This window comes from Meles meles, chromosome 5, assembly GCF_922984935.1.
Source record: "Meles meles chromosome 5, mMelMel3.1 paternal haplotype, whole genome shotgun sequence".
Lineage (NCBI taxonomy): Eukaryota > Metazoa > Chordata > Mammalia > Carnivora > Mustelidae > Meles > Meles meles.
Window position 1 is genome coordinate 122,020,172 of NC_060070.1, and position 22,238 is coordinate 122,042,409.

The 22,238-nt window shown below is 48.6% G+C and overlaps 3 protein-coding genes across 3 annotated transcripts; 2 read left to right on the plus strand and 1 right to left on the minus strand.

Moving 5' to 3' along the window:
* Positions 1-3,491: 3,491 nt before the first annotated feature.
* Positions 3,492-8,497, minus strand: PSMB9 (proteasome 20S subunit beta 9). The gene is made up of 6 exons (XM_046005075.1): positions 8,260-8,497; positions 6,242-6,309; positions 5,367-5,498; positions 4,574-4,703; positions 4,209-4,350; positions 3,492-3,672 (listed from the first exon to the last, which is right to left on the minus strand). The coding sequence occupies exons 1-6, from the start codon at positions 8,287-8,289 to the stop codon at positions 3,545-3,547; spliced, it is 630 nt and encodes a 209-aa protein (XP_045861031.1). The 5' UTR covers positions 8,290-8,497; the 3' UTR covers positions 3,492-3,544.
* A 240-nt stretch (positions 8,498-8,737) lies between these two features.
* Positions 8,738-16,689, plus strand: TAP1 (transporter 1, ATP binding cassette subfamily B member). The gene is made up of 11 exons (XM_046005061.1): positions 8,738-9,483; positions 9,956-10,070; positions 10,212-10,342; positions 11,128-11,333; positions 11,767-11,964; positions 13,027-13,155; positions 13,311-13,499; positions 14,097-14,270; positions 14,511-14,673; positions 15,173-15,309; positions 16,067-16,689. Exons 1-11 carry the CDS (start codon positions 8,886-8,888, stop codon positions 16,277-16,279), a joined length of 2,253 nt encoding a protein of 750 aa, XP_045861017.1. The 5' UTR covers positions 8,738-8,885; the 3' UTR covers positions 16,280-16,689.
* Positions 16,690-17,845: 1,156 nt separating this feature from the next.
* Positions 17,846-21,117, plus strand: PSMB8 (proteasome 20S subunit beta 8). Its single transcript, XM_046005065.1, has 6 exons — positions 17,846-18,029; positions 18,766-18,913; positions 19,097-19,208; positions 19,660-19,789; positions 20,108-20,312; positions 20,796-21,117. The coding sequence occupies exons 1-6, from the start codon at positions 17,883-17,885 to the stop codon at positions 20,882-20,884; spliced, it is 831 nt and encodes a 276-aa protein (XP_045861021.1). The 5' UTR covers positions 17,846-17,882; the 3' UTR covers positions 20,885-21,117.
* The last annotated feature ends 1,121 nt before the right edge of the window (positions 21,118-22,238 follow it).

Here is a 22,238-nt window from a genome sequence, read left to right on the forward strand (position 1 = left end):
CACGAATTTTTATTTCTTGTGCAAATTGCATTAGATAAAGTTTTTCTAGGAGTTTATCTATCTCATTGAAAGTTTTCCAATTTATTAGCATATACCTGTTCATTATACCCTTTTTTATGTTTTGTATCTATCTGTAGCTATTCCCACATTTTGTTTCTTCATTTCTTTCTCCCCTTTATTCATGACCAGTCTTGTTCCAAAATCTGAATAATTTGCAAATATTTTTTTAAGAAGCAGCTAGGTTTTGGTTTTATGAGTTTTTACTACACAGTTTTTGTTCTCTATTAATTGCTTTCTGTTCTGTCTTTGTTATTTCCTTCCTTCTTATTTCTTTAAGCTTGCTCAATTGCTCTTTCTCAAAATTTTGGAGAATTTTTAGGTCATGGTTTATGTTTAACTTTTCTTGTTCTAATATATGTATTCGAAGCTATAAAATTCTGAGTACTACTTTAACTGTATCTCATAAAATTTGATATGCAACATTTTTACCATGTAGTTCTAAATGTGTTAATTTCCTTTATGGCTGCCTTGTAAATCCAGGTTATTTATCAATATTTTCTTAGTTTGCAAACTATCTGAATTTTAGGTATCCTTTTGATATAAAGTTCTAATTTTATTATAATATGGCTACAAAATGTAGCTTTTTCCAAAGATACTGATACTTTGAAATCTATTGTAGTTTTCTTTGTGGCATAATGCATATTCTGTTTTAGCAAACCCTCTGTGTGACTTGAAAATATATACATGTATAAAAGGAGTTGCTTTTATTGGATGCCTTTTTTTTTTTTTTAAGATTTATTTATTTACTTGGTTGGAAGAGGCAGAGGCAGAGGGACAGAGAAAATCCTTAGCCGACTGTCCGCTGAGTACGGAGCCCCATGCAGGGCTCAGTATGCAGCCCTGAGATCCTGATCTGAGCCAAAATCAAGAGTCAGATACTTAACTGACTGAGCCACCTCTGGCTTGTTTTCATTTCAGTGAATCTTTTTTTTTTAATTGAAGTAGTTGACACACAATGTTACACTAGTTGCAGGTGTACAACATAATGATCCCACAAGTTTAAATGTTACGCTATGCTCACTACAAGCATAGTCACCATACAACAGTATTACAATGCCATTGACTATATTCTCTATGCTGTAGCTTTTTAAATGATTTTGATTTATTTTTAAAAAATAAAAAAAATTTTAAAATGATTTGATTTATTTTTAAAAAGATTTTATTTATTTATTTTCCGGAGAGAGAGATTGAGAGCGCGCACAAGGAGAGAGAGGAGAAGCAGGCTTCTTGATTAGCAAGGAGCCCAACACAGGGCTGGATCCCAGGACCCTGGGATCATGACCTGAGCCCAAGGCAGACGCTTAACCGACTGAGCCACCCAGGCGTCCCTAAATTAATCTTTTGAACTTCATACCTAATTTCCTTTTCTTCTTTGCTTTCACTCCCCTGTAGCTCAGAGCCAGTCGTTTTATACCCATCCGTAGCTGGGTGATAAATACATGTCCTGTTAAACTGACTCTCAGAGGAAAAAAACCCAAAAAATTCTGACCTGTAACGTTCCTGGTTTCTGTAGAATAAATGCTTCTATCCAGGCTGATGTGAAGCTACCCACGGTCAACAACTGCTTTTCAAAATTCCTGAATATTTTATAGTCTACTCTTGTTGGCCAGTGTAAGACAGCTCCCATACTCCATTTTTTTTTAAAAGATTCATTTTGTATTTTAGTTTGATCTCTTGGCTTTACTTATTTCTTAGCTTTATTTTCTCTTTGCCCCAGTTTCTTCTTCTTCTCATTAAATCGTGTCTGCCTCTGTGAGCTGCTACAAGCGCTTTTTGGGATGAGGGACACAAGGACACGATTCTTCAGTCAATAAGGAAAAAGACAGAGTTCTAATTTTAAAGGCTTAAATCTTAGTTCGGCTCTCAAAGTCTGTGCTGGGCCGTTTGGGGTGTGCCGCATGTATGTGTAGCTCAGGGGTCACGGGGTACTCGTGAGAGTTCCAACCTAGAATTAAGGAATCCCCTTTTCCAGTTCCCTCATGTGGGAAACCCCTTCCACTTTCCTGTCCCCAGGGGCCCCCTTTCCCTAGTTTCTCCATTCCTCTGGCCAGAACCAACTACAGTCTTTCTCTTGGCAATTTAGGACACTACAGCTTTGAACCTGAAGCCTGACTTCTCAGGGCAAAGCTGGGAGATGAAAGAGGGGGAAAAATGGAAAAATCACCCATGGGGAGCATTGCCTCTCCAAGCTCTGACTCTCCTCATTGCCCACATGATTTTGTCTATTTTCCAGAGTCCTTCAGCACTTGCTTTTTGTCTGCTTTCCAGAAGAGTTTTTCTAGTTGTGATCGGTGGGGAGATTGGCTCTTAAACTATTATTTTATTTAAAAAAAGATTTTATTTATTTATTTGACAGAGACAGAGAGAGCACAAGTAGGCAGAGTGGTAGACAGAGGGAGACAGAGAAACAGATTCCCCGCTGAGCAGGCAGCCCAATGTGGGGCTCCATCCTAGGACCCTGAGATCATGACCTGAGTGGAAGTCACCAAGCCACATGGGAGCCCCTTAAACTATTATTTTAAACTTCAGAATAAATTAAATATCATGACTAGAAAGAACTCAAGTCTCTATAATTTTAGACCCCCCCCCTAAAAAAAAGCCACAGGCTCCCAAGGGCATAGGATTGTTTTAGGGTACTTTGAATTTTTATGTTAAGCCTGAGATCCAGAAAGAAAAGCAGACAAAAGCTTCCCGGGGAGCCCATTATGATTTCTGTTTAAATATACCTCTTAGCTGCTTACTTATGAGCAAAATGACATCGGATATTCAAGCTGTAAACCACCTTAGAAATCAACGCCTTCATTTGACAGAAGAGGAAATGAGGGCTCGCAAAAGGGGAATAATTTGTCTGGTCACTTGGGAAGTACATGGCAAAGCTTGGACCAGAAGTTAGCCTGTTTAGCTAAATAGTTACTCAGGTATCTGCTATTAACTTCCTAAGTGTCATCTGCTGTGTTGGGCTAATTATCGCAGATTTCAAGGAGGACATGATATACGAAGATTGAAGGAATGGAAAGTTTTATGTGTTATGCGGGAGAGGAAGGGCATATGGTGAAAAAAAAAAAAGCTAAATCCCATTTTTCAGTTTTTGAATTTGCTATGATTTTGGTTAAGGAACTTACTTTTTCTAAGCCTTCATCTGTCCGTAAATAGTCTAATGTATAAAGGCTTTTTGTTTGGGTCATAAGAGAGAAAGCTTATAAGCATGTAACTAATGCCTTGCCCAATGTTTTCGTTGTTGTTATTATTCTTTGAAACTCACAAATCCTGAAATTTTACGCACTCATCATGTATTGACCTCTAATGTGAATGAACACATTATGGAAAAGGTATCTGATATCTGGGAGGGAAGGAGCCCCCTCCCCTCACCTCACCCCAGTCACCTAAGCTTTATCTCCCTGAGCACCCATTTTTCCATTGACCATACCGGGTTCTGGTCTGAAAGAGTTTATTACAAAATGATGAAGGGAGGTCTGAGGAAGATTCACTCGTCATAGAATTTTGGCAGCTCATCACCCAAGATTATTTGATGGTCCACACCAGCAGCTGTAATAGTGACCAGGTAGATGACGCCCCCACTAGAGCCATCCCGGTTCATGGCCAGAGCGATAGCTGCAGAATTTCAGGGTGGAGAGGGGGAGAGAGAATGACTTAGCTTCAGGATTCTTTACATTCCTCTCCTGCTCATGTGCTTACTACCACTCTCAGACCTCAAAACCCATCTCCTAGGGACACATACCAAGCGGTGTGCTGGTAAATCAACTTAGAAAAAAAAAAAAGCCTTTAGATGTAACATCTCCCATTATCCATGGTCTCAAAACTCCCACCAGGATGGATTTCAAGTTGCAAATAGTTAAATAAGCAGCTCATGAGTTCTTGCATGTGTAACAGCCAGCTCCAGCACGCCCCTGATTCTTACAGTAACTGTATACTTTGATTTGGGGTACTCCGAACACTCCTGATGTCTGCCCTGGGTTCTGGAGTCCCATCTCGTCTAGCACTGTCCTGCTCCCTTTCCTTCTCAAAGGAGTTCCAGTTTAGACATTAAGTTAAATGGTTGCCCATGTATTCCTCATCGTGTTCCTCACCCTCTCCTTCCCTCCCAGGTTTAAAAACCCTCCCATGTACCCTTCCACACAGTCAGTTACCATTTGTGGTGAAGCTCCTGCACTCCTCAGCGGACATGCCTGGTTTATAAGCTGCATCCACATAACCATAGATATAGGTGCTCCCAGAGCCGCCGATGGTGAAGGGCTGCCGAGTCAGCATTCCTCCCAGGGTTCCATACACCTGGGGGGCATCCTCAGGTCAGACTATGGAAGCACCAATCCTCTCCTTGCCACTGAGACAGGCAGGGTGTCTCCGTGTTCTGTAGTGAAGCCCCCCACCTCCTACTCCCATTGGCGAGATTATACTCTGTTTTTAGAGGCGGTGTCCTGGGAACCCACTGCCAGAAGGATGTAAACTCTGTCTCCCCCCATAGGGTAGAGGGGGTACATTGGAAGACATGCACCTGGCCCCCATCCCGTCGGTCCCAGCCGGCTACTATGAGATGTGCAGACAGGTCCTCCCGATACTTATAACTGATATTCCTCACCACGTTGGCAGCAGAGAGAACAAGAGGAGGTTCTTCCAGTTCCAACCTAAAGGGAGTGTTAGTAAGTGTTAGTAATAGGGGACAATATAATTTCCTGAAGGGCCACCCTCCTGTGCCATTGCCATCATCCCTGCCGAGTGACATGTGAAACCTGAAACCTGGGTTGCAATAGTTCAAACTCCAGGGGGGACTAGTCTCACAGCACCCACTGGTAAGAAGATTCAACATTCCCCTCCTTTCCTCCATCTCCATCCTTTCCTTACCCATCCCCCAATTATATAACACTTTGCTGCAAGGGCGGTGCCCACGTGGGTAAAAGCAGATAAGATTTACCTCTGCACCAATGACCTTGGTTTCCCACTGGGTAACTTCCTGATATATGGTGGGTCACATCATCATTTTCTTTCTCGTTATTCATAGTGGGACAGAGATTTACAGTGTTCAAGCCATTTTCACATATATCATTTGATTCTCAAAATAAATGTCAGGTGAGGTAGGGTAGGTGCTGTTAATTATCTCCAATTTACAGAGGTAGAAACCACATTGGAGCGTCAAGCTCCAGTTCAAAGCTAATAAAAACAGGAGCACAAACAAGAATCTTTCATTTTTCATTTTTCATTGCAGCGCTCCTGGAATGGGACACTGTCTCGGGCTTCGCGGGTGGGGAGAACTCTGGTGAATGTGGACTGAGGACCCCAGAGCTTCATACCCGTGGAGTTCCAGTTGGTAGGCGGCCATGTCAACCATGGCTTGGGCATCAGCAGCTGAACCAGAGAGCGCACAGAAGATGTGTTGGTGCAGTGGGGACAGCTTGTCAAACACTCGGTTTACCACCGCTTCTCTGTGGGGAATGGGTCAACAGTCACCAACATTAGCAATGCCAGAATTTTGGAGGTTAATCATCCAGTGTTTCTCCAATTTATCTGACAAGAGAACAGCCCTGGAGTCCATGAAATTTAATACTTGGATTAAAACAGGAAGAAAAAAATCATCTCGAATAAATGAAACACCACAAGTTATCAAAATTAGACTTATTTCCAGGCTTAGATTTTATAGTAAAACAAAAAACAGTAAATTAAGAATCATGTTTTTAAGCAATTTTTCTGTGTTGTACCCATCTTGAGGAAGTTATGTGTTCTATGGGACATAAAGTAAGTAATATTGACCTAATCCCAAATACTCATTTTGCATATGGGGAGACTGGCCAGGATGGAGGAGACAAAATTAGTTCAACATGTGCTGGATGAGAAACCAGAATATCTGCTTGGCAGAACCACCTTTTCTATCTCTAAATATAGATGGAAGGAGGGCCCCTGAAATCTTTGTGTCTTACCTCTTTCTCATACCCTATTCTTTTATACCATTTCTGCAGGGACAGGCCACAAGCATTCAGGCCCCAGATTCTCTTCCATGAATTCAGGGACCCAAGCACTTGCCCAGTATCTCATTAGAGGGGCATTTCTGAAGGTTAACTCCATTTCTGCAAAGCTCCACTTTACCAGTCTCTTCATGAATGGGCAAGAAAAATCTGTATTTAGGGCCATTGGCTTCCTTCCAGAAGCATTCACCTTGATTGGTACTTACCCTGCAGACACTCGGGAATCAGAACCCACCACAACACCTCCATCAAACTCCACTGCCATGATGGTTGTCTGCAGACAAAGAGGATGGAGTGTCAGAGCAGGAGGAGACTTGATTCCCTCATGCTACAGATGAGGAAACATCCCCAGAGAGGTGAGGTGACTAGCTCAAGATCATACAGCAATTTAGGCCAGAGCCGACTCCCAGTACAGGATATCCCCTCTATCCCTCCACCTTCCCTGTCTCCTCTCCCAGCTGCAGGAGAATGTCACAACCTGCTCCTGGCACAACAGAGAAAGAATCCTATCCCTGGGCTGCAGCCTTCCTAAGTTGAATCCTTCCCACTCTAAAGAGAGAGGTGGGGATGAGGTTCACGAGGCAGACATTGGGCTCATGGGAGTGCTTCCAAGCACTGGCAGAAGAGGCAGCCCTACAAGTGAATGGCCTCTGCCACATGTGCTCCTAGTGCGTGCGGATGTGTACAGACCCAACACAGAGCAGGTTACTGTGACCTTGGGAAACAACCTCAAGTCTTTCTTTGGCCCCTAATTCTCCACCCCACACCCTTTAGCCAGTTTATTAAACAGCAGAAATATCAAGGGGCGCGGTGGTTCGCAGGGCCATGCATTGAGGAGGGAAGCAGCCAGGAACACATGAGATGGTTTAAAATAAGTTTCATTTAAGGATTTATTTATTTTTTCTTTTTTAAAAGTAGGCTCCACACCCAGCATGGAGCCCAGCGGGATCAAGAGGCCTTGAGATCAGGACCCTGAGATCAAGACCTGAGCTGAGATCAAGAGTGGATCCTTAACCAAATGAGCCACCCAGGAAGCCCTCATTTAAGGAGTTCTGATCAAAAGGTCAATAGGTACCTCAGCAGCCAGAGAAAGAGATCTGTACTAGGAGAGGATTTGCCTGGGGAGTTTGAGCTCACTTTTTCAGGTCAAGAAAGGAAATCAAGGAAAAGAATTAAAGAAGGTGAAAGGGATAAAGCTACATGTTTTCTACTCCTGTTGAGTTGGAAAGAGCCTTAAAGGTCCTTGGTTCAAATGCGGAAACTGAATCATGGAGGAGGCGATTGACTTGTCAAGGTTATCCAGAATTAATAACAGACTGGGACTAAAACCCGGGTCTAACTCCCCTGTTGTTGTGACTTCTGCTTCCCATTTCTCACTGCTCATCAGATTTTCTACCTTACAAATGGTTTTAGTGCATTCTCATCACTCTGTAAGTCCGACCCCAGGGCCATTGCCCAGAGCGTGTTGTCTGACATACTGATTTACCATGAACTGAGAGCCATTGATAAAGGGCAGCCCCATTCTAGAGGCGATTCCTCCAAAACAAAGCTGCCCCCAAGCCAAGAGTGGTGGCACAGTTTAGGAACAGAAGCCAGCCGGCCATGGGCTGTGGGCAGCCTCAGTTGCCCAGCCTGGGCAGGCAGGCGGGAGTGAGCAGGAAGGACATGAGCCAAATGGGAGCCTTCTTGGATCAGGCTGGGGAAGGACACCACCGTCTCACAAGGAACCCTCATTATCAGAGCTGCGGCTATGAGTTACCCAGCGGCCAATTTATCAAAGGTCTGTGTGATGAGCTGTCCCTTCTCAATCAGTGCCCATATTCCCTTCGCCCCACTGCTGTCCTACTTCACCCAGGGCACCATTTCTTCATCAGTCTGCACCTTCTCCAGCCCCCTCCCCTGATTTAAGCGGCCCCTCTCTCCAGTCCGGAGTTGAAAGCGAAAGCGCTTTAGAGCAGCTACCCCTTGACGTTTCCAGCTAAGAGCCAATGCACCCCCTTCTCCACTCGCCTCGCGGGCCCAGTCCGTTGGTGGACTCCTATAAGACCCCCTTCGGAATAGAGGTGCCCCGTCTTCATCTCAGGGCATCTCTACAAACACTGGCTGCTACAAACTACCTCCTCACTCTTTTAGTCACCGCATACACTCCTCGGAGTTTCCAGCGTCCCCCCTGTCGCTCCACCGCCTCCACCTCTCTCCTAAACCTCCGGCACAGACTCCTTACCCCAGTGCGGACGTCGCCGCCGCGCAACATCTCGGCGCCGCTGGCAGCCTGGGGCACTGGTCTGGGACGTGGGACTGCAGGCAGCGCACGCCTCCAGCCCCGCGCCTTCCCCACGTCCGCTAGGGGGCGCCCGGGTCCGCTCTGTGAAGCCTCGCGCCCGGCGCTAACCTACTCGGCACAGATCTGCCCGGAGACAGGTGACGAAAGAGGCTGGGTAAAAACGTCCCGGCAAGTAGAATTCGCAAAATGAAGCAAAGATAGCAAGGAAGTACAAGTGTGCCTGATGGAGAAGGTGGAGCCGCAAGTCCGCGCCCTAAAACCTGGTACCTGATTTCCACGCCTTCTCCCAAAATAGTCTGGGCGGGCCACCTTCCGGGCGGGGCGGATCTACGGAGCTGCGGACGCTTTCGTTTTCCCTTTCCGCGAAACCGCCCGCTTCTAGGAGCGCGGCCAGAACCAGCCGATCCTGGGACTTTCCGGGATCCCCGCCTCCGGCCGCCCTGCCCTCCTCTCCCCGCCCTGGGTCTCAGCGCCCTCTCGGGTACAGCCCTTGGAGTCTGCGGCCGCGCGCGGACAGCGGGGAGTCCCAGGCCGGGGGTGCGACCTCCGGCAGCACCCACGCGCCCATGGCCAGCTCGGGGTCCCGCAGCCCCTGCGGCTGCCTCTGCTCGTCCCGAGCTTCCCTGGCGTGGCTGGGGGTAACGCTGCTGCTTCTCGCCGACTGGGTGCTGCTCCGGGCGGCGCTCCCCAGAATAGGCTCCGCGCTGGTCCCCGCCGCGCTGCCCCTGCTCCGGGTCTGGGTGGTGGGCCTGAGCCGCTGGGCTGTGCTCTGGCTGGGGGCCCGTGCTGTTGTCGGGGCAACGGTCGGCACCGGCAGGAAAAGCGCAGGAGTCTGGGGATGGCTGGCCGCTCTGCAGCCACTGGCGGCGGCGCTGGGCTTGGCCCTCCCCGGACTTGCCTTGTTCCGAAAGCTGAGCTCGTGGAGCGTTCCCAGGACTTCTGACGGCTCCCGGCTCCTGCACTGGGGAAATCGCCTGGATGCTTTCGCCCTCACTTACTTGGCAGCAGTACCCGCAGCCGCCTTGTGGCATAAGCTCGGCGGACTTTGGAGGCCGAAAAGTCACGGGGGTTCAGGAGACGCGGTGCGCCGGCTTCTAGGCTGCCTGGGTTCAGAGATACGACGCCTCCCGTTCCTGTTGGTCCTGTGCGTTCTCTCCAGTCTCGGTAAGAGGGACGCAGGGGCACAGAGGGACGGACACTAGGGGCCTGGGCAGGAATCATAGTAATAATGGTCAGTGAGATCGGTTAGTGTGGGTTCTGGGAAATGTGGATCAGGGGAAGGCGACTGAGCTCTGGTGGTGAGAAGACTCTCATGTGTCAAGAAAAGAGCCCTGGACTCCGATGCTGCTTCAGGCGTTGCTTCACTAGCCACCCTGGGCAAGTCCTTTCTTCTGGGCAGCACACCCTATGACCTCTGGTCTCCCTACGAACCTCTGAAGGTCCGGTGGGGCTCAGGCTTGTGAGTTCCACGGTGCGGGTGCAGGGCAGGGTTCTCAGTGTCCTCTTTCTGCCCGGGCCCTCCAGGATACCGGTGACGGGTTCAGAGGAGTGGGATGGGGGACGGGACTGTCTGCTTGGAACTGATCTGCTTAGACTTGATATCTGTGACCGACCCCTCCTTCCTCTTCCTCTCCAGGGGAAATGGCCATTCCGTTCTTCACCGGTCACCTTGCGGACTGGATTCTACAAGATGGGACAGCCTCTGTTTTCACACGGAACATAACGCTCATGTCCATTCTCACCATAGCCAGGTCTGGGGGCTGAAGATGGAAGCCTGAGAATGGGGGGCCCTGAAAAAGAGGGATCTGGAAGCTGGGGCTGCTGTCCAAAGAGCCCTTCTTTGGGACTTCTCTCTGTCCCTGGAACAGGGCCTGATCCTTCTCTCTCTCCAGTGCAGTGCTGGAGTTCGGGGCTGACGGGGTCTATAACAGCACCATGGGCCGTGTGCACAGCCGCTTGCAAGGAGAGGTATTTCAGGCTGTCCTGCGTCAGGAAACAGAGTTTTTCCAACAGAACCAAACGGGTGTGTCATGAAACTCATTATACATCTGTATACTCTTTATTTTCCCCATATACCCTCTTTTACTTATAACCTTGATCATTCTCTCTTTCTCTCTCTCACGTAGGCATTGTCATTTCTTATTCTTGATATACTTTGAGTATTATATTCTTTACCTTCAGAAAAACCTAGCTTTTGCGTCTAAATTTCCATAAATTTATCCTTATGTGTATACTCAGATAAAAACTATAGAATTTCAAACCTGGAAATTTTGAGATCACGGAGTCCAACTCCCTATTTTGCAGAGAAGGAAGCTGAGGCCCGGACCCAAAATGCTGAAACTGGCATGGTCACATATGGATAGGGGTGAGCTTGGGGATAGAACGCATCTCTTGGTTCCCAGCCCAGTGCTCGGTAGAGTTTTCTGGACTGCTTTCTAGCAGCACTCTTTTTCTCCAGCCATGTTAGGTGACCAGCTTAAGCTCTTCTCTGTGCTCTGTGTGAAGCAGGATTATACATGATCTTTAAGGGATAGAAACTGTCAGAGAAATGGAAATTCACATGGGTGTCAATTTCCTTATAGTTACAATGAAAATCTTTGGCCAGGTTTTTCCTAATACTCATTCTTCCAGCACTGAGATCCCTAAACTCCCCTATCCCCCTTACTTCCTCTTCCTTAGCCTCCTCAGAACACCCTGTTGCCGCCCCCTGCCCCCTTTCCCCTGGCTCCTCCCCCTGGCTCCTTGCTAGTCCCTTCCACCACTCTGAGCCTCTCATTCATCCACTCTCTTCTCTCTAATGCCTGGCAGGAGCCATCACTTCTCGGGTGACAGAGGACACCTCCACGCTAAGTGAGTCTCTGAGTGAGAAGCTGAGCCTGCTGTTGTGGTACCTGGTGCGGGGGCTGTGTCTCTTGGGGCTCATGCTCTGGGGATCACTATCCCTCACCATGGTCACCCTGGTCACCCTGCCTCTGCTTTTCCTTCTGCCTAAGAAGCTGGGAAAATGGCACCAGGTATGTCCAGGGAGCTGCCTCACCCTACACAGATCTTCATTTCCTGGACTGGGTGGAATTAATCCCTCTTAGATTTCTTTCCTGGCAACCTTGCTGATGTTCATGGGACCCCCTGTCCCTGTAACCCATGCTCCCAGATGGCTCAGTGCTGAGCTCCATACTGTCTGTGTCTTCTCTTCTAATTTCTGCCCACGATCTGTCTTTGCAAACATGATCGATCACCAGTCTCGAGATTTCGATTCCCTGTGACCCTTCTAAATAATTTCCTCTGCTCTGTACCCCTTTGGTATCCAGGAAGCATAACCGTGCCCCTTTGTCTTTCCTTCATTCATTTGCCTCTTCTCACCTTTAATCTCCAACTGGGTAACTCAGGTACTAGTGTCCCTGATGGTTTGCCAACCCTGTGCGACATCTCTTGTCCGTGTCTCCACAGGCGCTGGCAGCCCAGGTGCAGAAATCTCTGGCAGAGTCCAGCCAGGTGGCCATTGAGGTGCTGTCAGCCATGCCCACAGTCCGGAGTTTTGCCAACGAGGAGGCTGAGGCCCAGAAGTACAGCCAGAAGCTGCAGGATATGAATACCCTCCATCAGAAGGAGGCTGTGTCCTATGCAGTCAACCTCTGGACCAGCAGTGTGAGCACCTGTATATGAGTGCCTGAGATGCCTCGACTCCATTCCCTTTCCCGTGACCCTGCTCTGCACATTGCCACCACAGGGCAGTGGTTGGCTTGGTGTTCTCATCCTGGCAACCTGGGACTCAGTTACCCTGCTCGGTGTTCCTAACTGCCTCCCTCTCTTTAGACCTGCCAGATGGCATCCTGTCACGATGGTACACGGAATCCTTCCAGCCCCCTTTTTAGGGAGGGGCCATGTCTTCCAGCCCCGGGGCCTTCCTTTGCCTCTCAGGCAGCACTCAGGCATAAAGTTCTGCAGCTGGCCTGTGTCATGTTGGGACTGTGAGAGCCATGGCAATAGCAGAAGCCAAGGATGAGGGGCATCTGCTCTGTCTTGAAAGAGAACTGGAGCAGCATTCAGGAGTTCCTGCCTCGATGCTGCCGTTTACTAGCTCTGTGATCGTGGGCTAGTAACTTACTTTCTCTTGAGACTGTTTGCCCATTTCATTTTTATTTTTTATTTTCTAAAAAAGATTTATTTATTGGAGAGGGAGAGAGTATGGGCAGGGGAGAGAGATAGACAGGAAGCAGACTCCCTGCTGAGCAGAGAGCCTGACAATGACTTGGGACTCTGAGATCATGACCTGAGCCGAAACCAAGATGTTCAACTGACTGAGCCACCTAGACTCCCCCGTTTTCTCATTTAGAAAAGGGGGAATAGTATAACCTTGTTTATAAGGTTATTGCTATGAATATTAGATGACATTTCATTTAAAGCCTTTTGTGAAGAGTGCTCTGCAAACAAGTGTTCTGCACACAAGGTGATAGTGGTGATGGGGAGAACAGTGATGACTTCCGTGGTGTAGCCAAGCAAGACTCCGTGGAGCCCCCATAGTGCATGCTCCCTTTCCGGCTGTGGAGCCCCCATGGTGCATGCTCCCTGTCCGGCTGTGGAGCCTCCTGCTGTTCTCGGGGGGAAAGGGACTTCATATCTCCAAACTGCTAATGCGTCTCATACTTTGCACCCCCCCCCACCGAGATTTTTCAACCACAATCCCTCTTCTCCGTGGTCTCTCCACAGATCTCAGGGATGCTGCTGAAGGTGGGAATCTTATACATCGGTGGGCATCTGGTGACAAGTGGGGCTATAAGCAGCGGGAACCTTGTCACGTTTATTCTCTACCAGATCCAGTTCACCACCGCTGTTGAGGTGAGAGCCTTCCGTTTTCACTCCCTAGTGCTTTTCCTTCTTAGGTCCCATCACCATCTTTGGCACCTTCCTTCTGTTCTTTACCGTTCTCCTATCACATGGCCCTGGCAAGCCAATGTGTTCTCCCCTTCTCAATACTCATACCTCCCCTGCAGGCACTGCTCTCCACCTACCCGAGTGTACAGAAGGCTGTGGGCTCCTCAGAGAAAATATTTGAATACCTGGACCGGATTCCTCGCTGTCCTCCCAGTGGTGTGTTGACGTCCTTAAACTTGGAGGGTCTTGTCCAGTTTCAGGATGTCTCCTTCGCCTACCCGAACCGTCCAGATGTCCCAGTGCTGCAGGTATAGCCTACCTATCCTTGTATGTCACCGGCCTCACTCATCTCTACCATCCTAAACTCTCTTCCTGTCTTCGGCCCGCTTAGCATGAGGTACAGATAGATCCTTCCTAGCCCCTCAAAGGCAAAGATGAGCCCTGTCTCCTCCATACAGCTGCCCCGAACTCAAGAACTGGTTTGGACTTGTAAGAAGGATGGGCGAAGAGGCTCTCCGGGAGGAGGGTCTCACATCCTAAGGAACTGCTGAAGCAAAATGTGTCTCCAGTCTTCTATCTTTTCCTCTTCTTTCCATTTGTCACTTAGAATGTGATTTTTTTTCCCTGCTTTCTCGCAACATTTCATATCAAGTGTGTGACATAGTGGTGTTTGGTCTCTGCTCTGATTTTTGCCTAATTTTCCGTCTCTATTCGTTGGGGAGCTATCATCCCTGAGGAACAGAAATTTATGCCTGTGGGAGGATAGGAGTTGCTGTATTTCCCCATTCCCCCCAGCCCCCTTTCTTCTCTGGGCTAAGACGTCATGCTATGTAATAAGACAATGGCAGTCTCAAGGTAAGAGGCCTTAGTCTGTCTCTCATTTTTTTGGATTCTCTGACCTCCAGGGGCTGACATTCACCCTACGGCCGGGTGAGGTGACGGCTCTGGTGGGGCCCAATGGGTCCGGGAAGAGCACAGTGGCTGCCTTGCTGCAGAATCTGTACCAGCCCACCGGGGGACGGCTGCTGCTGGATGGGAAGCCCCTTCCCCAATATGAACACCGCTACCTGCACACGCAGGTGAGCAAGAAGATGGCGGCGGTGGCGGGGGTGGGGAGGGGACATCAGTGAACACCCTAACTGAGCGTTCTGAAAGGAGGACCAGGGAATGACAGATCTTGGGTGGAGATGGGGTGTAGTCAGGAGAGAGGGTGTACGATTTTGTGATATACGTTCAACAAAGATTTTGAGTCATCAGTCTCTAGATAACTATACTCCTGTGTTCCTTGTTCTTTGACTCTTCATCATATGTTGTCTTAGGTGGCTGCAGTGGGGCAAGAGCCACAGCTATTTGGGAGGAGTTTTCAAGAAAATATTGCCTATGGCCTGGTCCAGAAGCCAACTATGGAGGAAATCATAGCTGCTGCAATGGTGTCTGGAGCCCACAGTTTCATCTCTGAACTCCCTGAGGGCTATAACACAGGTGCCTTTCAGCCCATATTCTCACCCAGATATCTTTTTTTTGTTTGTTTTGAGATTTATTTACTTATTTATTTGACAGACAGAGATCACAAGTAGGCAGAGAGGCAGGCAGAGAGAGAGAGGGCTGAGCAGAGAGCAGAGAGCCTGATTTGGGGCATGATCCCAGGACCCTGGAATCATGGCCCGAGCCGAAAGCAGAGGCTTTAACCCACTGAGCCACCCAGGCGCCCCTCACCCAGACATCTTTACTGAATCCTTTATTCTATAGTCCCTTCCAACCCGCTGACATCAGTTTGAAGTTGTAGGATCTTGTTCCTCTGGCTTCTTCATCCTCATGTCCTCAGAACTCAGTCGCCTTTCCAGAACTTTGCCCATCCAGCTACATCATCCGTCAGTCCTCGGTGTGTGTACGTGCATGTCTGCGCCCATGTGCACACACAGGCAAGCACGTGGAGGCACGTGTGGTTATCCAGCCCTCACCCTGACTCTTGTCTCTGCAGAGATTGGTGAGGCTGGGAGCCAGCTATCAGGGGGTCAGCGACAGGCAGTGGCCTTGGCTCGAGCATTGATCCGGAAACCACGTGTACTCATCCTGGATGATGCTACCAGTGCCCTTGACGCAGACAGCCAGTTACGGGTGAGAGGGACATTTTGTTAGTGACTGTATTCCCCCTCCCCCAGTCTTCTTTCCTTCACTCATCCTATGTTATTTATACTAACATAGTTATCCAGATCAGTCCCTGCGATTCTCAGTTCCCAGTAGCTGTCCCCAAGATGCTTAGAACCAATTCAAAGACACTGTCTATAGGCCCTGAATCTCTGATGCCAAACATAAGAAGATCATCCTAAAAGTATTATTATCAGTTGAGCTTTTACTCTTTTACTATGTGCTGGACCTGCGATTAGGGCCCCTGCATGTATAATCTGACTTGTTCGTTCATCTTGAAGGCCTCTGAGCTGGGCATTGTTACCCTCATTCTACCCATGATAAAAAGGGGGTGAAGAGAGGTTAAACGACCACTCAACGTCACTGAGCTGTGGAGTAGCAGAGCACAGACCCAGAGTCAAGCCTGCCTGACTTGAGTGCTCATGCTTTTTACCACTAAGCTGTATTTCTTCAAAACAGAATATAAAATTCCCAGTTTATAGGTAAAGAGGAGAGACTGTTTGATCACCCTTTACTCTTTTCTTACGGGTTTCACCTCAGGACTCTTACTTTTATCCCACTGTTGCCAGCTCATGTAAATAGTCCTCAACAAATCAAAGGTTGGACAAAGAAGCACTTAGAATGAGAATCTTAGACTCCTTGGGGTCGTTGGCAGAGGTGGCAGTGATCCTGGTGAAATCTTTCCGGGCTCTGGAAACACAGATGTCTCCCTGGGCACTTTTCTCAGGTGGAGCAGCTCCTGTACAGAAGCCCCGAGCGGCGCTCTCGGTCTGTGCTTCTCATCACCCATTGTCTCAGCTTGGTGGAGCAGGCTGACCAAATCCTCCTTCTGGATGGAGGCACCATCTCTGAAGCAGGAACCTACCAGCAGCTCATGGAGAGGAGGGGACGCTTCTGGACCATGATGCAGGCTCCTGGTGGGTCAGGAGCTCCAGAATGAAAGACTCCTCTGACCTGCACGTGCCCTCTCTCTCCCTTCTTTTCTCCTTTCTAGTGGAGAATTTGGGAACAAGGGGCTCACCAGAGCTGCACAGTAGGCAGCTGCTTCTAGAAGGAGCGACTTCCTAGAAAATAACTCACTAGCCGATGCCTGAAATTCTGCCACGAGTGTTGTGCCCTCTCCAAACTCCTCTTGATGATGCAGATTTCTTGGAAGAAAACAGGGCTTATAACTCCTTAGTGTAACTGGGTTCAGAGCCAGGGTTTTGGTGTGGAACCCTGGAAATGAGAAGAACTTCAGAATATACAGAGAGGGGAGAGCAGCTACTTTCCACTAGGACTAAAGTCATATGCTGGCCCATAAACACACTCTGGATTCTTGATATTTATAATAAAATCGGGGTTTTGTACTGTGGTTTCTTGTGTTTTCAGGCACCAAATGGCTCACCAACGCTTGCAGTGAATTTTTCCTGGGTTTGGTCTCTCCCTCCTTCAGGAGCCTCAATGCTTCACAGTCCCAAGTGGGCCATATTCTCCCTTAAGTTTCCCCCTCTACTTTCCCATGCCCCCGTGTCCACCACCGAGGACGAGCCAGAGTGGGATACAGCACCCTCCAAGCACTAGCAGCTGCAGTTCGGAGCTCTGGCCTTTCTGAAGGGGAAAATGGAGTTCAAGCGTAGCTAGAGGAAGAGGAAGTGCAAGCGCCCTACCGATAAACCGCCTTTACCAACCTAACCCGCCCCTGGTCCATTGCCGAAGAGCTCACCCGGCTCAGAAGAGACACCTGCCCGGGTAATTTCAGCGTAGTGGGCGGGGTTGTCTAGTAAATCTCTTCCATTCTGGAAGGGCCTCGGTGTGTGACGTTAACAGTTGCCGAGCAGTTTAGGCCAACACAGGTTGCAAGGGGAGGCGGGGTTTGGAGGAGTTCCTCCGCAGTGCTCAGTCGAGCGAGGAGGTGCTGGCAGAAAGGGCGGTCATTGTGGGTGGCTCTAGGTTAGGGAGACCGTTGAACCAGGAAAGGTCCTGAGGGACTAAGTGGAAAGATTCAGAGACTGCACCCTCTCCTTGGTGCCCCACCCCTCCCCGCCGCGGGTATATTCTGTTGCCGGTTGCCCCACAACCTGTCCTCAAGCCTCACTGCCCCCGCATACTCCCCCTTTCACCCAATTTTATAAAATGATGCTCCTATGAACACCTCCAAGCCCCGGAGGTGAAACAACTCCCAGCTTCTTGCGGATTTGCAGCTTTCTGGTTAAGGTTTAGCCTTTAGAAGATGCAACCCCATACCCACTTCGTAACTGTTTGAGAGGATGCCCGGCGGCGTGTTGGTGTCTCTCACTGGAATCTCAGTACCGAGGGGGCTTTCGAAGCGCTCCCTCTCTTTTTCCTTTTCTTCCGACGGTCTGTCATCACCCATTGTTTCCCCAACTAACATAACGGCTGAGCAAAGAAGCCCAATATGATGTTTCTGGTCTCCAGCCGCCCACTGGCCTCTTCTTGGAAAGGGCAGGGGGATGTGGAAAAAAAATTCTGGTTCCCTCCACTTAAGGCTGAGGGCTTTCGCTTTCGCTTCCTCCTCCGACGGTTTCTGGGTCCAGGCGACAATGGCGTTGCTGGAGGTGTGCGGAGCCCCCCGAGGGCAGTGGAAGGATTGCGCTGTCCCGACGCTGGGAAGCCAGTTTCGCTCGGACCCTGGACACTACAGCTTCTCTCTGCGGTCTCCGGAGTTCGCCTTCCCGCGGGGAATGCAGGTCAGGTTGTAAAGAGAATCCCCGGCGAGGGGGAGACGGGGAGGAGGGCACAGAGGAAGGGAGAGTCCCCCTTGAGACTACCCAGAGGGGGCCATCCTTTAATGAAGGAGAACCCCGTCCAGGGCCCCGTGCCAGGGAGGAGGACACGTGGGACTCAGGGACTGATCGCCTGCCTGAGGATTAGAAAGTACAGATTAGGGCAAAGTTAGAGGTGTGGTGGAGGGAGACAAGAGAGCTTTCCAGCCAGTTCTGCCTCACACATGGATCATGAATCACAAAACCTTTCTCCCGGGGCTCTCATGGGCCTTGGGAACTTTGCTAGCCTCCTCTAGCCACTCACTGTTGTGCGTCCTGGCTCAATCACTTGTCTAGGTTTGGGGTATCGCTTCTGTAAAATGAGGATATTATTAACAAAACGTGTTGTGAGTGTTAAATGACCTATGAATGGAAAGAAAAAGCGCATTAAAGTCGCCCTTAAAATGTTTACTTATGGTGAATATTTATTTCCTTTCATATCTATTGTGCTGGAAGATGGAAGAGATTGGTGTCATGTGCTTGTTCTTTTCCTTCTCCCAAGTCAGATCCTGGTAGAGATTGGTTATTAACTCTTTCGGTTATTCATGGTTGGAGAGTTTCTGCCCATCTCCTCACTCCCAGACTCTCGTGAAACTTTTTCTGGAGCCTTGTGTTTCAGAAGTTTTCAGTGCCCCTTTGTCTACCTCTTCTCTCTAATTAGCCCACTGAATTCTTCCAGTCCCTTGGTGGGAATGGTGAAAGGAATGTTCAGATTGAGATGAACCATGGCACTACCACTCTGGCCTTCAAGTTCCAGCAAGGAGTGATTGTGGCAGTGGATTCTCGGGCTACGGCTGGGAGTTACATAGGTGAGTGTGTGTGTGTGTGTGAGTGTGTATGTGTGTGTGCCAGCAGGCGGAATCTGGGGAGCTGGGCCCCTCTCTCAGCAGGAGGCCCACATCTGCATCAAAGCAGAAGCAGATACTAATTTTGGATACACAGTGAGAGCTGTGGGGTCCATCCAACTCTCTCAAAGCTCCATCTCCTTCCAGCCAGCACAAGGGTTAACAAGGTGATTGAGATTAACCCTTACCTGCTTGGGACCATGTCTGGTTGTGCAGCGGACTGTCTGTACTGGGAGCGACTGCTGGCCAAGGAGTGCAGGTAGGCCAGGCCTCCTATCCCCCTCCTAAGCCCAGGGGTCAATGGTGGATCCTGGAACCCCCAGATCACTGTTCCTCATCCTTTCCCCCGGGGCTAACGTAGCATGTTGGTGTTAATGTAGCATTTCACAAAACAGCCTTCTGTTGATTCGAAAACCTTCTCCCAAATCTCAGCCTGTGCTCTTGCCAATAAGCCAGATAGATAAGTTGTCACTTATTTAGCACTGATGTCATAAACCCTGGTGGGATGGTGTCATTTACTAGGATTTCTTTGTGTGGTTTAGATACTTTAAATTCCGAATCTCTCCCTGATCCTTAGATCCTACCAAACCATTCTTCTCAAATGCTTATCTCTTTAATTATTTCCTGCACATCAAGCAGGCTGCTCTCCGAGAGCTAGACTTCTCCTGTCCCCTCTGAGTCCACTGCCCCCACCACCCTGTTGTACCCAGGCTGTACTATCTGAGGAATGGGGAGCGTATCTCAGTGTCAGCAGCCTCCAAACTGCTCTCCAACATGGTGTTCCAGTACCGGGGCATGAACCTCTCCATGGGCAGTATGATCTGTGGCTGGGATAAGAAGGTGGGTGCTCTCCAGTCTTCCTATTTTCCCATGACAGGTGAGAGACTGATTCCCCAGGTTATAGGACTGTTCCAGCATACCCATGGACTATTTCTGGGTCCAGAGGTGGACCATTTTTCCGTAAGCTTGTTCTTTTGGATAAAATAGCTGACTCCAACTTTTTCCCCCTGAAGTTCTATGATTGTTACTAAAATGCTGGTTCAAATGTTCCTGGGTAATGCTTATTCTTTTATCCACTTTCTATGGCTCACATTTGAACCTGTATGTTATTAAAAACCCCCTCTCCAACTCTAATGGGGAACTTCTTGCTTCCTGTAGGGTCCTGGACTCTACTATGTAAGCGAAGATGGGACTCGGCTCTCAGGAAGTATGTTCTCCACTGGCAGTGGGAACTGCTATGCCTATGGGGTCATGGATAGCGGCTATCGACCTGATCTTAGTCCTGAAGAAGCCTATGAGCTGGGCCGCAAGGCTATTGTTTACGCCACCCACCGAGACAGCTATTCCGGAGGTGTTGTCAACAGTAAGAGACCCGTGCTGCCACATCCCTAGATGGGGAAAGGGGATTTGAGATTGGGAGAGTTAGATGAGATAAAATGGTAGGGAAGAATCTTTCTTTCTGTCTGTCTGTCTTTCTCTCTTTCTTTCAGATTTATTTATTTATTTGAGAAAGAGAGAGCAAGCATGCATGGGGGTGGGAGGAGGGGGCAGAAGGAGAGAAACTTCAAGCAAACTCCCTGCTGAGCGCGGAGCCTGATGCAGGCTCCATCTCTTGATCCTGAGATCTTGACCTGAGACCAAACTAAGAGTCAGACGTTTAACCTACTGAGCTGCCCAGGTGTGGGAAGGAGGTTTTCAGCATCCAAAGAGGGGCATTGAAGTTCAGTGATGAAGTATTTGTTGAGCGTGTGTTTGGGAGTATGTTATTGTCACCTTCCACAGAACGCATGAACAGGAACTTGCTGGAGTGAATGGTGACTCCCTGTTCTTTCTCATCTGCCCACAGTGTACCACATGAAGGAGGATGGTTGGGTGAAAGTGGAAAGTAGAGATGTCAGTGACCTGCTGCACCAGTATCGGGAGACCAGTCAGTAACAGCCGTGACTGAGCACGCCTTTTCTGGCACAGTCTGGCCAACTCAGGAATCTGGGCTAGTTTACACTCCCGAGGAGAGGGGAGCCTTAACCTGAGCCCCAAGGGAGAGAACCAGTGGGCAGTGTGAATAGGGTGGAGTTTATCCTTTTGTGTGTTCTCTGTTTCAAGAAGCATTCCCCCTACCCCACATTTTGGGTGCCCCACTAAGCGCAATAAAAGAAAATGGTTATAAATGCCTCTGTGTTGCTGCTGAGTGGACTTGGGGCTGGGGCCGTTGTGGGGTGGGGGCAGGAAATAGAGAGGCTTTCCCTGAGAACAGACCTGAGCCCCAACCTAAGAAATGGGGCCTCACCAAATATTTCTGTTGGGTTTTCCTTCCACACTTGTCCCTCCGTGCGCTCAGGAAGGCCGGTCAAGGTCTGTAGACACATATTTGCCATTTAATTTAGGTTAGGGTCCTTTTTATAGGAACGCAAACTGAAGACTCCCGTATGGTTCGCTGTTAATGGTTTGTGTGTCTGGGAGCGGGTTACTAGAACGACTTGTTTTTGACGTTGTAGAATCAGATGAAAAAGCTGCCACCTCACGTGTTTATGGTGATTGGAAATGTGGTACATTTACTCAAATAACATTTTGGGGACACTGGATATTGAATGCAGAGATGGACATTAGGGGTTCAATTTCATGATATGTCACGCTCAATTAATTGCAAGATGACAGGACCATGACTAAAGAGGACTCCCTCCTTGGAAAGGGAAATATGAGGAAAAAGTTAGGAAAATGAGAAAGGCATAATGAGTTTTTCTGAATCATGCAAGGAGCATAGACAATGTCCCCTCTTAGGGAAAGTTAGTTAAAGAAAAAACTTGAAAGCAATTAGCAGCTGAACAGGGAGCTTTTGTTTCCATTAAGGACAGAGTCTCCTTATCTCCAAATCTCAGAATGGCAAGCTTGGAGAAATTTTAATAATAATAATAATTTATAATAATATAATATATAATATATATTTATATTATATAATATAATAAGGCCCCATATAATAATAATAATAATTTTAATACATCTCCCCCCTTTAAACTAGAAGTGCCTCATTGGTAAACATACCAGTAACATTTCAAACAGGTGGTTTGGAATCCAAGTGATCCTTCCTTTGGGGGTATATTGAGTTGGGAGGTAGTTTCAACCTGAAGAGTTACTTCTGGAATAAACAAACCAGCATGTTCCATAGGTGGGCTCTGGGTCAGGCAGGACCTATAGAATCCTGTTTACCCCTTAATCAGTGTTAAAACAAACCAGGAAACAAAGTGCATCCTCCTCATACGCCCGAGGTGCCCCAAGACATAATATGAAACAC

Coding starts and splice junctions, on each gene's coding strand:
- TAP1 (XM_046005061.1), top strand. CDS start 8,886: ATGGCCAGCTCGGGGTCCCGCAGCCCCTGCGGCTGCCTCTGCTCGTCC. Junction 11,334..11,766: donor AGCTGGGAAAATGGCACCAG/GTATGTCCAGGG, acceptor GTGTCTCCACAG/GCGCTGGCAGCCCAGGTGCA. Junction 11,965..13,026: donor TCAACCTCTGGACCAGCAGT/GTGAGCACCTGT, acceptor GTCTCTCCACAG/ATCTCAGGGATGCTGCTGAA.
- PSMB9 (XM_046005075.1), bottom strand. CDS start 8,289: ATGTTGCGCGGCGGCGACGTCCGCACTGGG. Junction 6,310..8,259: donor GCGGCGACGTCCGCACTGGG/GTAAGGAGTCTG, acceptor CTTTGTCTGCAG/ACAACCATCATGGCAGTGGA. Junction 5,499..6,241: donor GATTCCCGAGTGTCTGCAGG/GTAAGTACCAAT, acceptor CATTCCCCACAG/AGAAGCGGTGGTAAACCGAG.
- PSMB8 (XM_046005065.1), top strand. CDS start 17,883: ATGGCGTTGCTGGAGGTGTGCGGAGCCCCCCGAGGGCAGTGGAAGGAT. Junction 18,030..18,765: donor CCTTCCCGCGGGGAATGCAG/GTCAGGTTGTAA, acceptor CTCTCTAATTAG/CCCACTGAATTCTTCCAGTC. Junction 20,313..20,795: donor TTCCGGAGGTGTTGTCAACA/GTAAGAGACCCG, acceptor ATCTGCCCACAG/TGTACCACATGAAGGAGGAT.